This window comes from Chamaea fasciata, unplaced genomic scaffold, assembly GCF_029207755.1.
Source record: "Chamaea fasciata isolate MVZ Bird 193981 ecotype frontalis unplaced genomic scaffold, bChaFas1.0.hap1 SCAF_19, whole genome shotgun sequence".
In the NCBI taxonomy this organism is placed as follows: domain Eukaryota; kingdom Metazoa; phylum Chordata; class Aves; order Passeriformes; family Sylviidae; genus Chamaea; species Chamaea fasciata.
The window spans coordinates 3,799,571-3,813,163 of NW_027094104.1; the positions used below are offsets into that span (position 1 = coordinate 3,799,571).

General features: G+C 54.4%; 1 protein-coding gene across 1 annotated transcript in view; it reads left to right on the forward strand.

Annotated features, from left to right (window-relative positions):
* Positions 1-859: 859 nt before the first annotated feature.
* The window catches only part of MAP2K6 (mitogen-activated protein kinase kinase 6), a 55,203-nt gene continuing 42,469 nt past the window's right edge, over positions 860-13,593 (forward strand). Inside the window, exon 1 of the mRNA XM_066200870.1 lies at positions 860-1,052. Coding sequence (XP_066056967.1) covers positions 1,037-1,052 — 16 coding nt within the window. The 5' untranslated portion in view covers positions 860-1,036. The remainder of the gene's footprint in view (positions 1,053-13,593) is intronic.

A 13,593-nucleotide genomic window follows, 5' to 3' on the forward strand; every position in this document is an offset into this window, starting at 1 on the left:
AAGAGTGCAGGGATGCAGGCAGGAGTGCAGGGATGCAGGCAGGGATGCAGGCAGGGATGCAGAGATGCAGGCAGGGATGCAGGTAGGAGTGCAGGGATGCAGGCAGGGATGCAGGAATGGATGCAGGGATGCAGGCAGGGATGCAGGTAGGAGTGCAGGGATGCAGGCAGGAGTGCAGGGATGCAGGCAGGGATGCAGGAATGGATGCAGGGATGCAGGAAGGGATGGCAGCTGGCAGGGGCACAGGCAGGCGGGCACTCTGTGTTGGCACAGGGGCGGAGCGGCGCCGAGCGGTGGGATGTGATGGGATGCTCTGCAATGAAGCGTGATCTCATGCAATTTGAAGCCCTTTGAAGAGGTTTGAAGCGATTCGAAGCTATCTGAAATGATCTGAAGCAGTTTGAAGCGACTTGAAGAGATTTTAAGCAATTTGAAGCGGTTTGAAGCCACTTGAAGGGGTTTGAAGCGCTTTGAAGCATTCTGAAGCGACTTGCAGCTGTTTGAAGCGATTTGAATTGGTTGGAAGCGGTCTGAAGCGATTGGAGGCGGCTGGGAGCGGTTTGAAGCGTTTTGAAAGGAGCGAACGCCGCCGCGCAGGCCGCGCCCCCTGCCGGCCCCTGGGCCGGGGTGTGTGTGTGTATGTGTATGTGTGTGCAGGCCGCGGGACTACATCTCCCATGCGGCGCTGCGGCGGCGCCACGCACGCGCAGTGCGCCCCCCCGCCCCCCCCGCCCCGTGCGCGCCGGAGGCCGGGGCGGCCGCCCCGGCCCATCATGTAGGTGCAGCCGCGCCGGCCCCGCGCCAGCCGCGCAGGGACCCCCCCCGGCCCGGCCCGGCCCGGCCCGGCGCGGCGCGGCGCGGCCCGGCCCGGCGCGCCCCGAGCCCCCCGCGCCGCCCAGGCGGGAGCGCGCGCGGCGTTCCGGGGGGGAGCGCGCGCCTCGCATCTTTTGTGTGTCGGGCAGCTCGCCCCTGGCAGGAGCCGCGCGGGGGGAACGCTCTTTGTGCGCGCGCCCTGCCCCCGGCCCGGCGCGGGACGATGTCTCAGCCCCGAGGTGAGCGCGGCGTGCACGCGCGGGTGTGCGCGCGCGCGCGCGGCCGCGGGTGGGTGCGTGCGCGCGTGCATTTCGCGCGTGCATTTCGGGGGTGCAGCCGCGCGCGCGTGTGCACGCGTGCAACGGCTGCGGGCGCGCGTGCTTGTGCAACTTGGGGGGGGGGGCGCGCGCGCATTCGCTCGTGCAACTCGCTTGTGCAACCGTGCGCGCGCGGGTGCAGCCTGCCGGGTGCACGCGCGTGTGCGCGTGCAGCCGGGGGGGTGCAGCCGCGCGCGTGCGGCCGCCAGTGTGCAGCCGCGGGTGCGCGTGCAACCGCGCGTGCACGTGCACGCGCGGGTGCACGTGCACGCAGGGCTGCGGGTGCACGCGCATTTGCACGCCCGCGCTTGCCCGGGGGTCGCCGCTCCCGGTGCAGCTCCCTGTGCGGCTCCCGGTGCATTTCCTGCAGCCGCCGGGAGCCTCTCCCGGGCCGAGCGAGCCCCCCGGCTGCCTTTGGCACGGCCGGCAACCGGGCGGGTGTTGGAGCAGCAGCTGCAGCCGGGGCTCGGCGCGGGGTTAAAAGCAAACTTTTAAACAAGTCCGCGAGGGAGATGAAAGGTGAAACTGGAGTGGAGTTACCAGGAATTAAATATATACCTATGTTTCCATGGGAAAGTATTGTTCTCGCGCCAGCGCTGAGATCATTTTCCACCCGTTTCTCTCCCCCCCCCCCCCCCCCCCCCCTTCCCCTCTAATATTTGGTAACTTTTGGTCAGAGGCAGCGGTGGGGTTTGTCACACCAGCACGCTCCGAGCGTGCAAAAAGGCAGGAATGGAGCGTTTTGGGAAGTGCAGGGAGGCAGGAATTGGGTATTTGGGAGCTGCAGAAAGGAAGGAATGGAGCGTTTTGGAACTGCAGGAACGGAAGCATTTTGGAGCTGCAGGAATGGAGCATTTAGGAGCTGCAGAAGGGCAAAAGTTGAGAATTTAGGAGCTGCAAAAGGACAGGAATTGGGCATTTTTGGAGCTGCAGGAATGGAGCATTTTGGAGCTGCAGAAGTTGAGAATTTCGAGTTGCGAAAGGGCAGGAATTGGGCATCTTGGAGCTACAGAAGTGGAGAATTTCGAAGTTGCAAAAGAGCAGGAATTATGCATTTTGGAGCTGCAGGAATTATCCATTTTTGGAGCGGCAGGAATTATGCACTTTGGAGCTGCAGAAAGGCAGGAACGGAACGTTTAAGAGCTGCAGGACTGGAGCATTTGGAAGCTGCAGAAGGGCAGAAGTTGAAAATTCAGTTGCAAAAAAGGCAGAAATGGAGCATTTAGGGGCTGCAGAGAGGCAGGAATTGGGCATCGTGTAGCTGCAGGAATTGAGCCTTTTGGAGCTGCAGAAAGTTGAGAACTTAGGAGCTGCAAAAGGGCAAAACCGGAGCGCTGAGGAGCTGCGAAAGGGCAGGAGCTGAGCCCCGAGGAGCAGCGGGAGGGGGTTTGGGAAGGGGACAGCAGTGATTTATTCCTGCCAGCGTGGTGGTGGCAAAGAGCGCTCTCGCTCTTTGCTTTTTCACTCGCTGCTTATTCCGGAGCGGCTCTGCCTTGTGCCCTTGCAAGGGCGGCGGGGAGGGGGGGGGAGCAGGGTGGGAGGAGGTGGAGAATTTAATATTGCAAAAAAATGCTGCGGGAATGCAACAGCCCCTGCAAAGAGCGGGCGGGGAGGGCTTTAAGGAGGAGGTGCCGCGGCCATTCATTGTGAAAATAGATGCCCATATGTCAGCGAGCGGCCGCGCAGATGCAGCTCTGGGAGCTTTTTTGAAGTGCTTGGGTCGGATGTTGCAGCTCGGCTCTGCCTGCATCCCGCACATATTTGGGATTGGGGGGGGGGGGTGACAGGCAGCGCGTGGCCCGGCGGGAGCAGGTCCCAAACTGGGTTTGGAGCTGCCTCGTGTTGTGTTTATTTGTTTATGTGTTCCAACTAAGCCGTCGGTGGAGCCTTCCACCATAATCCTTGCAAAGGGAGGACGTCGGGAAAGGAGGTGCCTGCCTGCACGGCTCTTGCCACACAGTTTTTTTCTTTCCCCTTTGTAAAAGAAAAAATGTAAAGTTGTTGTATAATTTATTCCTAATTTGGGTTTGCTGCAGTCATCTTTTCCAGCCGAGCGGGGAATTGTAAAAGTTTCCGATGCGAGGAGCCAAGGAAGTTTGATAATGCAGGATTGAACCCGGTGATACCCAGAGCGCTCTGCCACGGGCAGGAGGGTCCCTGGGACACCCCTGGCGGGACAGGGGGTCCCCAAAAACCCCCGGGGGTGGCAAAGGCTGAGCGTGCAGAGGCGGTGTGACACGCAGGGAGCTGTGCTGGTGGCCCTGCAGGGCTGCTGAGTGTCCCCCACGCTCCCCAGCACGGCCCTTTGCGTCCTCCCCAGTACCAGGAAAAAGGGAAGATGGAAGCAGCCAACCCACAAAACATGATCTCAATGAATGGCATCATTCTTGACTCCCTTTGCCGCCCTCCTCGCTCTGTGCAGCCCCAGTGCCTGCATTCCTGGCGCAGATAACTTTTCCAAGTTCAGCTGTTCAGGCCGGCCTTTTGCTGGGGAAGGGGTTTCGGCTCCAGAGGTGTCGTGCATTTGGGATAATCTGCATTTCGGGATCGGCTTTCACGTGTCGCACAGGAGGTTCCTCGGCAGCCCTGGAAAATACAGCCCAGAGCCCCAGCCAGCTGCTGAGCCCTCTGCCTGCTTTGAATCCTTTCCAGAGTTGTTCTGAGAATTTGCCAGAGATTAATTTTTTTCGATGCAGCGTGTCAGGGGAACATGTGAGCAGCAGAGTTGTTCTTGTTCCCTGCAAGGAATCCCACCTGCTTCAGAGGGACCCTACCTGTGCAGTGCAAAAAAAACCTGGAGGGGATCTGCTTCCTGCACAATCTGTGAAGGTTAAAACTCTGCTTGGAATTCAGAAACGACACTTTTCTTCTGGCCCTTTCTGTAGCAGGAATGAGCAGATGCCTCCAGCGTTTGTGCTCGTGGTTCTGAGCCACGTTACCTGTCCCCGATGGGCTCCAAATACAAAATACACCCCTGCATTTCCCCCTGTGCTTGTTCCCACCTTCATTCCCTCTTTTCAGCTGCAGGCTGGTATTTTTTCTGTTGGATGTAGCAGCCTGTAGCAAATCAGCTTTTCCTGCAGCACAGCAGGTTCCTGCAGCCTGTTCCTCACCTTCAGGGATGAGGCTGCTCTGGCCAGCAGGGCCTTGATGTTGATGGGAGCTCAGGAGTTGAATCCTTGCCCAAATCCAGCCCATTTGGCTGTCATGACTAATAGGATATTATTTTGGAAGAGGAGTGGGGGGTAAAAAAAAAAAAAACAAACGGAAGTCCATATTAATTTCAAGCCAAGCACAGTCTGAGGCTGTGAATGCAGACTCTGGTGACAGCAGATACATCCAGGAGTCTCCCAAATTCCTTGCAACGGAGGAATTATTCCCTGGCAAAGCCCACGTGGTAGAAAACACCTGCAAATATGCAAATTTCTCCATTGAAATAAGAAAAGGGAAGGGGGAGCAGCACCCGTGAGAGCACTGATTCATAAATACATTAAAATGATATTTGAACTAGGCATTGCTGCCTGTTGATCTCACACCTAAACCTCGGAGTCTGTTGTTTCAGACGCAATTTTCAGTGCTCCAGCTGCAAAGGGAGGCTGAGATTACGAGCAGCACACTCCACGTGACGCTGGCTGAGCGTGCACCCTATGGACTTTGACCAAGGGCCCTGCACCTACTCCAAATACCAGGATTTTATGTGAAACACTCTCGTTTTCCCCAGCCAGAAGTCTCGGCGGAGCAGCTGTAAAGCTGCAGTGTTAGCTGTTGTCGTTGGGTGGTGGGTTTTTTTTTTTTTTTTTGCAGCCCTAGGTAGGTGGCAGGTTGTTGCTGGTGTAAGATTAACCTGCCAGCAGCTCCTGTGGGTTGTGCAATGTGCATTTTGCCTCATCAGCACCAGCTCAGCCTCTCCCCACTCACACGCTCCCATGACACAGGCGCTTGGCTGGGGCACAGCCGTGCCACGCTCAGCCAGGTGCAAGCCTAGCAAAGCCTGGACTAGCTGCACATTTCAGCTCCTGTTGGTGATTTGTTTTGAATTAATTTCTTCTTTTTTTTTTTTTTTTTTTTTGAGGGTGACCTGTTGGATTAGTTTAGGTGCAGTGCTGGAGGTGCCTGTGTGCCTGCTTTGGCTCCAGAGGGGCCAAATGTTTCTAAAGAGGTGTAAAAACCTCCTGCAGTGCCAGGCTGGAGGAATCACCCAGCTTGGGAAGAGGAAAATGGGATTGGGGCAGAAAGTGGCTGGAGATGAAGCAAAGCACTGATTGCTGTGCCCAGGTGAGCCAGAGGGGCTGAGACACCTGGCTGAGCCCTGCGCTGCCCCGAGGAGCTGTTTGCCGTGTCCCAACATGTCCCAACGCATCCCAACACCACTGGTCAGGGCAGCAGCTCCTCAGTGCTACCCGGCTCTCGGTAGAGACAGGACATAAATATTTAAAAGCTCCAACTAGAAGCAATTGTAGCAATAAAAGTGCCAAGTTGCAGGAAGAAGGGAGCAGAGAGCTGGGTGCTCCTGCCAGGCTCCTCAGTGCCACCCCGAGCGTGGCTCCTTTTTTTTGTTGTTTCTGTCACCAAAAACCTCGGAGTGTCCTCAGGGGTGAATTCCCTCCCCTGACACAGGCACAAGCTGCTGAGGTGAGGCAAATGATGCTCCATGAAAACCACAGGAGTGTTTTGGAGGGATGGGACACTTCATATGGAGCCGTGGAATGTGGTTACAGCAGAGTTGCAGATTCTGCGTCCTGTGTTTGAAAACACTCAAGTGTCTAACAAGTCGCCTTTTTCCCCCAAACGGTGCCTGTGCTTGTTGTCACTTGGGCCTTTTCTCTTTCTGAAAAGAGCTGTGACAGCACCTCTAGAAGCCTCTCTGAGAAGGATTGGAAACCAACACACCTGAGAAAAGATCCCTTTTTTTAAGGCGGAGAAAGAAGAATGGTGTGGGAGTTTTGTTAGCACAGGAGTGGGGATGCTCTTCCAGCCCTCTGCAAACGCACTTGGAGGCCCCGAGCTTCTTCCCCTGGTCACTGTGATGGTTCCCAGCCCTGCCCCAAGGGGTTCACCCCATGAACTTCCATTCCTGGTGCTGCTCCAGAGGCAAAGCTCCGTCCCTCACAGGGCACGTCCCAGCTGTGATGGCAGCGGGTGGCACAAGCCATTCTGAGTAAGAATTCCTCACCAGGACTCCTTTCCTGCTGTCCCTCTCATTTTGGGGGGACCATTTTGGGGTGCATTCACAAGTTGGCAGCGTGGCCACCAGCAGCATCATGAGGTAAAACGTTGAGTCAGCCTCCAGTGGCCAGAGGAATTGCTGGAGCGTTCTTTTCATTTGAGACGTGGACAGAGCTATAATTAAAAAAAAAATAAAAATCTGTTTCATTACCTGTGGAGTTCCTTGGAGCCTGTCTGGGGATAGTTTAAAGGATTAGCATTATCAGCTCGAGCAGGGTTAGCAGGGGAGCGGATCCAGGAGGCTGGAGCTGTGCCACGGCAGATATTATGGGCTGTGGTGGTGAAGGCCATTCGGTGCAATTTCCATCTCTGCTCGTTGCGCAAAAATTGGGGCTTTTTTTTTTTTTAAATTTTCTTTTTTTTTTTTTGCTTTTGTCCTCCAAATCCACAATATTCTGCACTTGACAAGTGTGAATGGAAAACTGACTCCTGCTCAGTGGCCTTGGCTCAGTAAAAAGCAGATTGGAGAGGGGAAGTCTGAGGCTGTTGTAGGGCTCTCTCTTGCTCCAAAGCCAGGATTAAACCCATCCCTCCAATCTCCCCATCCTTTTAAATTGGGGATTCCAAACACAGAGGGTTCATCCTTTGTGATGAACCAGGGAAGTCTCAGGGGTGCTAAAGCATTTCTGAGTCATCTTGCCTTTGGATGTGGTGCAGAGGGATTCTGAGCATCCTCTGGGGGAGCTCCGAGTAGCCACTCGTGCATCCAGGTCCCCTGGTGCTGTCAAAGCTGTGACAAATCCCTCTGGATTGGCATCCCATCCTCGAGCAGGAGCCTGGATTGGTAGGGGCAGGGTCAGAGATGCATCAGGAAAGGCTCAGGGGTAGGAGCTCCCCTGGCCACATCCCCCAGGTGCTGTTGGAGCAGTGGCTGTGGCTTGTTGGGCTGCAAAGTCTGAGTCCTGTGAAGCCCGGTGCAAACAACCTCTGCAGCTGGGATAGGGTTTCACATTTGTAAGAGAAAAAGCTTTTTTTTTATTTTTTTTTTCCCTACTCGAGCAGGAAAACTTCACAGAGCTGAGCTGATCCAGTTTCTTGCTGGTGCTGTTTTGTTAGCCTACTTAGCCTGCAATTTTATAATCAAGGCTGGGTTTGCTTAGCCTGCGCCCAGGCAGATCAAAAATCGTGAGAAGAGCTGGAGCCTGAGCAGCAGCCACTTTCACTGCATTCAGATGAAAACAGTGAAGGAGGGGGGGGAGGTAAAAAAAAAAAAAAAAAGAAAGAAAGAACCCAGCAGAAGTTGCAGATGAGATGCCAAAGATAAGGCAGCAATAGAAAATCAGTGCAGGAGTCAACACTTCAGTGTCTGCAAGAAGAGGCCTTTAATGAAGGCTGAGTCAGCACGGACTTGGGAGCTGCTTTTGAAGGAGAATCTTTCTTCTGAACAAAAAATCGGTAATTGCACTCAATGAGGAACGCTTAGCAGTGCCAAATGGCCTCGGAGCATCGCTGGCTGCTCTGTGTGAGCCCCGGGCCGTGGTTTTGTGCCCGTTCATCCTGCAGTGGGGGCTGATCCCCGACCTCCCTCGCTCCTGCCTTTGCAGCGGGGCTTGTTTCACGCTCAAGCAACAAGTTATAAAAATTACAGTTTCACTCCGTGGTAGCATTCCTCTTATAAATGTTTATTGCTTCTCCAGTAGTTCAAGGTCAGATGTAGAAAATGACTCAAAAGTCTTTCGTTGTTCTGACAGCCTCTAAAGCGATGGAAGGGCCAATCCAGCAAAGACAAACCTTCCCAGAGAGCTGGCACCAAAAGGGAAGGGAGGAGGAATATTTTAAAGGCAAACCCAGCGTTGGTTCCTGATGTTCTAAAGAAGTTTGGATTAGATATTAGGAAAAACCTATTTCCTGGGAGGGTGGTGAGGCACAGGGTGCCCAGAGAAGCTGTGGCTGCCCCATCCCTGCAGGTGTCCAAGGCCAGGCTGGACAGGGCTTGGAGCAGCCTGGGACAGTGGAAGATGCCCGTGGAATGAGATGAGCTTTAAGGTCTCTTCCAGCCCAAACCCTTCCATGGCTGGGCGATCCTTTCCCTGGATCTGCTCTCACACCTTTGGTGAGCGGCAGCCGCAGTCCGAGCCCGCTGGAGCCACTGCCTGGAGTCCGTGCACGTAGGAGAGGACACAGCCCCTGCCCCAGCCGCTGCCAGAGCAGCTCAGAAGGTCCTGTTGGCAGCACCAGGCGCGGTTCCTCCTCGCGGGGCGCCTCTCCAGCGCCGGCAGCTGCCCCCAAGTTGGAGCCACGCTTCCCAGCTTGGATTCCAACACAGCCCTTTTTCCTGGGGCTGCTTTAATTGCCTGCAATTAGGGGTCTCCAGTGCTGCAGAAGTACGGAGAAATCAAACCCAGGCTGGCTTTGTGAGGGCTGGGATTGATTTCTTCTCCCAAGCGGCTGATGCTGTGGCCTTTCAGACAGGAGCTGTCAGCCTGTGCCTGTGGGGTTTGTGCATGTGGCTGCCCAGGGTTTAAGCACACAGATATGGGATGTTTACTGTAGTTTTATCCAAGGAGAGGAGCACCTGCAGGAGCTGAGAATAGCTAAAGGAAGAGGCAGGGACTTTACAGGCTGTCATCAAAATGCCAAAACCCCTTTGGGCTAAGCTACATCTTAAGTAGATTTGTTTAAGCGCTTGACAAAAACGCCTGGAGCAGAAGTGCAAGGCACAGCACGGGGCCCTGGCAGCCCTGGGGGGACAGGGGGTCACCCCAAGCCCACAGGAGGAGGTCAGGGTCTGGCCAGCTGGGAGCCAGAGGTGCAGACACGGCTCTGACCCTGATTTCCTCGCAGCCTTGGCAGCAGCAACAGCACAGGGGAGCTGCTGCACCTAAATCTGAGCACCATGAGGTTTGGGACGTGGGGATGCAGGTAAATCCTGCACTCGGTCCCCTCGTGCAGGTTTGCTCCTCTGAAGAGAAAGATGCTGCTGGTTAAGGCAGAAGTTCCCTCCCAAGCGGACTTTGATGCTTAACCGTGTTAATTAAATGCTTTCAAAAACCACAAGATTGACCTTCACTGCTTGCCCACAGATTTTTCTCTCATTTAACAAGCAGAGGGTTGTCAGAGTAGCCTATTAAAGGAGAAGAAAGGCAATGCTCTAATACTGTTGGGTTTTGACCTGTTCCAAAGTGTTTTTCTGCTTTTTAACTCCTAAGAGATGAAAACCACAATCCCCTAACAACCTGCCAGGAGAAACCAGGCTGAGTCAAGGAGTTCTTGGCTGAAATAAGGCAGAAGATCTGATAGAATAGTGAACATACCTAAAATTTAAGTTTTTTAGGTACCTATGCAATATGCCAGGACAACCATCATATCTGCAGGTCCTTGTGCAGGCAGAGAGCTCTGCTCTGTGACATGGAATTGTCCTTTGGGAGAGACCCTCTAGAAAAAAAAATCAAGGCAAAGAACACAGACTCTGACTTCCTTACCTCTCCCAAGGACGGCAGCAGTTTGCTCACTGCTAATAAAACTTTGGAACGTCTCCACAGAAAAACCTGGATCCCTGCCAAGCAATCAATTCCATAAATTAACCAACAGAGCAGATCGTGCATGGCATGGAAGGACATCCCACATCCCAGAGCAGCCCCCGACAGCATCATCAGGACTGGAGGCAGAGCCCAAAATAGCCCCTGGCAGCTGGGGAGGGTGGCACAGGGGCTGCGTTCAGAGGTGATGAGAAACAAGTCGCTTTCTGGAGACCAGAAATGCAAGAACTCTTCACTGAAGGAGTGGCTGGGCACTGGAAGGCTCTGCCCAGGGAGCTGGTGGGGTCGCTGTGGGTGCGTTTAGCAAAGCCTGGACGCGGTGCTCGGTGCCAGGGTTTACTTGGTGAGGAGGTGATGGGTCATGGGTCGGACTTGATGATCTCAAAGGTCTTCTTCAGCCTGGTTCATTGGGTGATTCTGTGCAATGGGACGAGGCTGAAGAGAGAAGGCAGAGAGAAGGACCGCAGGGCTTGCACCTCTGCAGGACCCCATGAGGTGACGGCAAGGGAATGTGCCCTGGGAGTGTCCCCTTGCTCAGAGCCACCTGAGCACCTCAGGCTTCCTCCCAGCATGACTTCAGCTCCATTCATGTCACCAGGCAGCTTCCTTTAGAGCCAGGCATGCCATTTTTTCTTTTTTTTTTTTCCTTCCTTTTTTTATTCTTTCCCCTCAAAAACATTTGGTACTTCCCCCGCAAGAAACCAGGAGCTTTCTGTCTGATAAGGGGCTGGAGCAGCTTCCTGCAGTAGGGGAGAATTCCTCCTCTGGCTCTTCCTGCGCCAAGCCAGAACAATGCCAGCGCTTCCAGCCCCGCTTTACCTCGGATAATCTCATTTAGGGCCCATCCTGTGCGAGCATCTCCTGCCAAGGGGGGCTGCTTTCCCAGCACTTTGCTCTAAAAAGGGTTTTTTTTCAAGAGGCATCGCCACAGCAGGAAGGCAGGAGCAATCCTGAGCTTCACTCAGGGCTGGTGCAGAGCAGGGCCCTCTTTGGAACAGTAAGGGGCTGAAGAATTTTTTTTCTTTTCCCTTAAAGGAGAGGCTAAATAGGATTTTTTTTTTTTTTTTAAAGGTCTTCATCCTGAAAGTGCACGTGGTGAACTCAGAGCATCCAAGTCCTTTTGCAGGACTCAGTGGGACTGAGTGTGCTTGGTTGGGGTTGAGCACACACGCATAAAAATTTACAAGGCTGGGATGTCTTTTGTCCTGGTTGCTAAGTGGGGTGGACATTATAGATCTGTGTTGATGATTTACGTTATCCTGCTTCTCTTGGTTACTTTATTTTCCCCGTTTCTGCTTTCAATTTTTTTCCCAGTTCTGCTTATCTGCTGGTGGCACGTGGAAAGCAGAATCCTTTTTGGGAGTGTGTGTGTCTAAGTGAAGCTACAGCCTCAAACCTCGCACGGGGAGTTCTGTGGGGGCTTTGACAGAAAGGCTCAGAAAGGGAAGTTTGTATTTTCAGCCTCTGCTTTAGAAGGCTGGGTGGAGAGACGTGACCTGATGGGCTTTGATCCATGTGGACATATGTAGAGAGGAAAAAAACCTTCCCACTTTTGTCGCTTTATTGGGAGGACAAGGCTTGCTGTCACAAGTCTGTCACAGTACTGTGCCGCCATGGATTTTTTAAAGTGTGTTTTCCAAATTGAGATAAAATTGCGTGATAAAACCTTTTGTTCTTTATGTATGGCTTGTGTTCTTCGTGTGGCAGACAAGCAAGCATGTGCTCTTCAGCCTGGAGGAGACTGAGGAGAGATCTCAGCAATCTGCAGCTCCTTCCCAAGGTGTAGCTCTAATCTCTGTTCCCTGTGGCAGGGACAGCACCCAGGCAATGCTGGAGCCTGTCAGTGGGATTGGGATGGGTTTTAGGGAAAGGTTTTCCCCAGAGGGTGCAGGGCACTGCCCAGGCTCCCCAGGGAATGGGCACGGCCCCGAGGCTGCCAGAGCTCCAGGAGTGTCTGGACAGCACTCCCAGGGACACGGTGGGGTTGTTGGGGGTCTGCGCAGGACCAGGAGCCGGGCTGGATGATCCTGATGGGTCCTTTCCAGCTCAGGTGGATTCTAAGGAGGTGTCTGGCAGGTCGTGCTCTCTGACCTCTGCCTTAAACGGGTTTGAACTTGAAAGATCTTCCCTGGAAGCTGCATCCACCTTGCCCTGCACAGCCTGGAGCTCGGGAGCCTCCCTCCTGTGGCAGGTGCCCGTGGTGGTGGGGCAGCAGCTCCAGTCCTTGTCCCCTGTGCCCTGGGCTCCTGGCCCAGCCCTGGGGGCTGCTGGCAGCGCCATGAGCAGGAGTCAGCTCCTGCCAGGAGCTCCTGGCCTGCCCCGTGCTGGGACAGTGCCCAGAGCTGCTCTGCTGGAGCCCTGGGTGGTGCCAGGGCTCAGGGGGGATGCGCGTTTGGTTTTCCTGCGGTTCCTGTGGCTTCTCCCTGGGGATGGTGCTCCTGGGTGCTTTTAAAGCAGGACCTCCACGTCTGCTGGAGGCATTGCCAGCAGAGGGAGCAGGAGTTGGTTCCTCCCCTCTGCACTGCTCAGAACTGTAAAATCCCATCTTTAATAACTGAGGTATAAAAATAAGCAAGTAAGCTCTTGCATCGTTAAGGAATAGCAAGAGGGCTGTGTGATGGTGTGGCACAAAGGCAGGATAATCAAAGCCTTGACCATGCTGAGGCTTAATCACAATATTTGGCTCAACCTTTTGCCGAAATTCCCTGTGACAAAATGCAGGGAAGCAGATCCTCTCCTTCCATGCCAGAGCTGCTGGTGTTGTGGTGTTCCTCTCGTGAAGGAAAACTCTGGGCAAAGTTCCCACCTAATTTCTGCCCTGCACATGGATTATCACAGCCCTGCTGGTCATCGGGGCCTTCTGCAGGAGGTGAAGGTGCTCAGTAAAGAAATGGCTTGTGGCACAGTCCTCTGTTCCCATGGGTATTCCCATTTGGCTCTAAGAGTTATTGATATTTAATAACCCAAAGCACGACCAGATCAATGGGCAGTTTTCTCTCTCTGGAGCACAAACGGCCCATTTCACTCCAAGGTATCTTTACTCCCGAGCAGAAATGATATCTCCCAAGTTTCACGTGCAGAGCATCAGCAGGAGATGTCTGCTGGCAGTGCAGCTGGAATGTCCACATTTACAATATGCTGAACAAACCCAATCTGTGCTTGGTAAAACCAGACTCCTGTGGCTGCCTGGAGCCCCTGGAACAGAAATAAAACTGTATTGCCTCACATTGCCCCAGTTGGATTTTATCGCAGCCTGCTGAGAGGGTGATGGCACCAGGACAGGAATCATCCCACAGGGGAGGTGCTCAGTGAGCAAAAGCCGCTCTGGGGGGGAATGGGGCTGCAGTGGGTGTGGGGAGCAGGAGCTGGAGGATAAATCTCTGTGCACGCTCTTCTGAGGACAGTGACACCCCAGAGCTCTCCAGGCGGGTCCTTCCTGACCCAATCCCACCCCTGTGATACCCAAGCCCTGTATTTCCCGGGTTTAAACCTCCTGATTCCTTTGGGCTGGACAAGCCTCAGCACTTGCCCACGGGGCAGCAGTGGGAGGGTGATGGTGACACAGCGGTGTCCCTGTGTGGGCTGCCAGGCTGTCCCTCTTGGGGCTGGAAGCTGTAACCAGGTGCTGCAGCTGAGCCAGGAGCCTGGCACTGCCTTTACCCCCCTGACCCAGCCCAGCCTGGCACTTAGGCCAGCCTTAGTGGGAAGGTGAGCTCAGGCTGAGCACGTGTTTCCATGTGAGCAAGGCACAGAGCCCT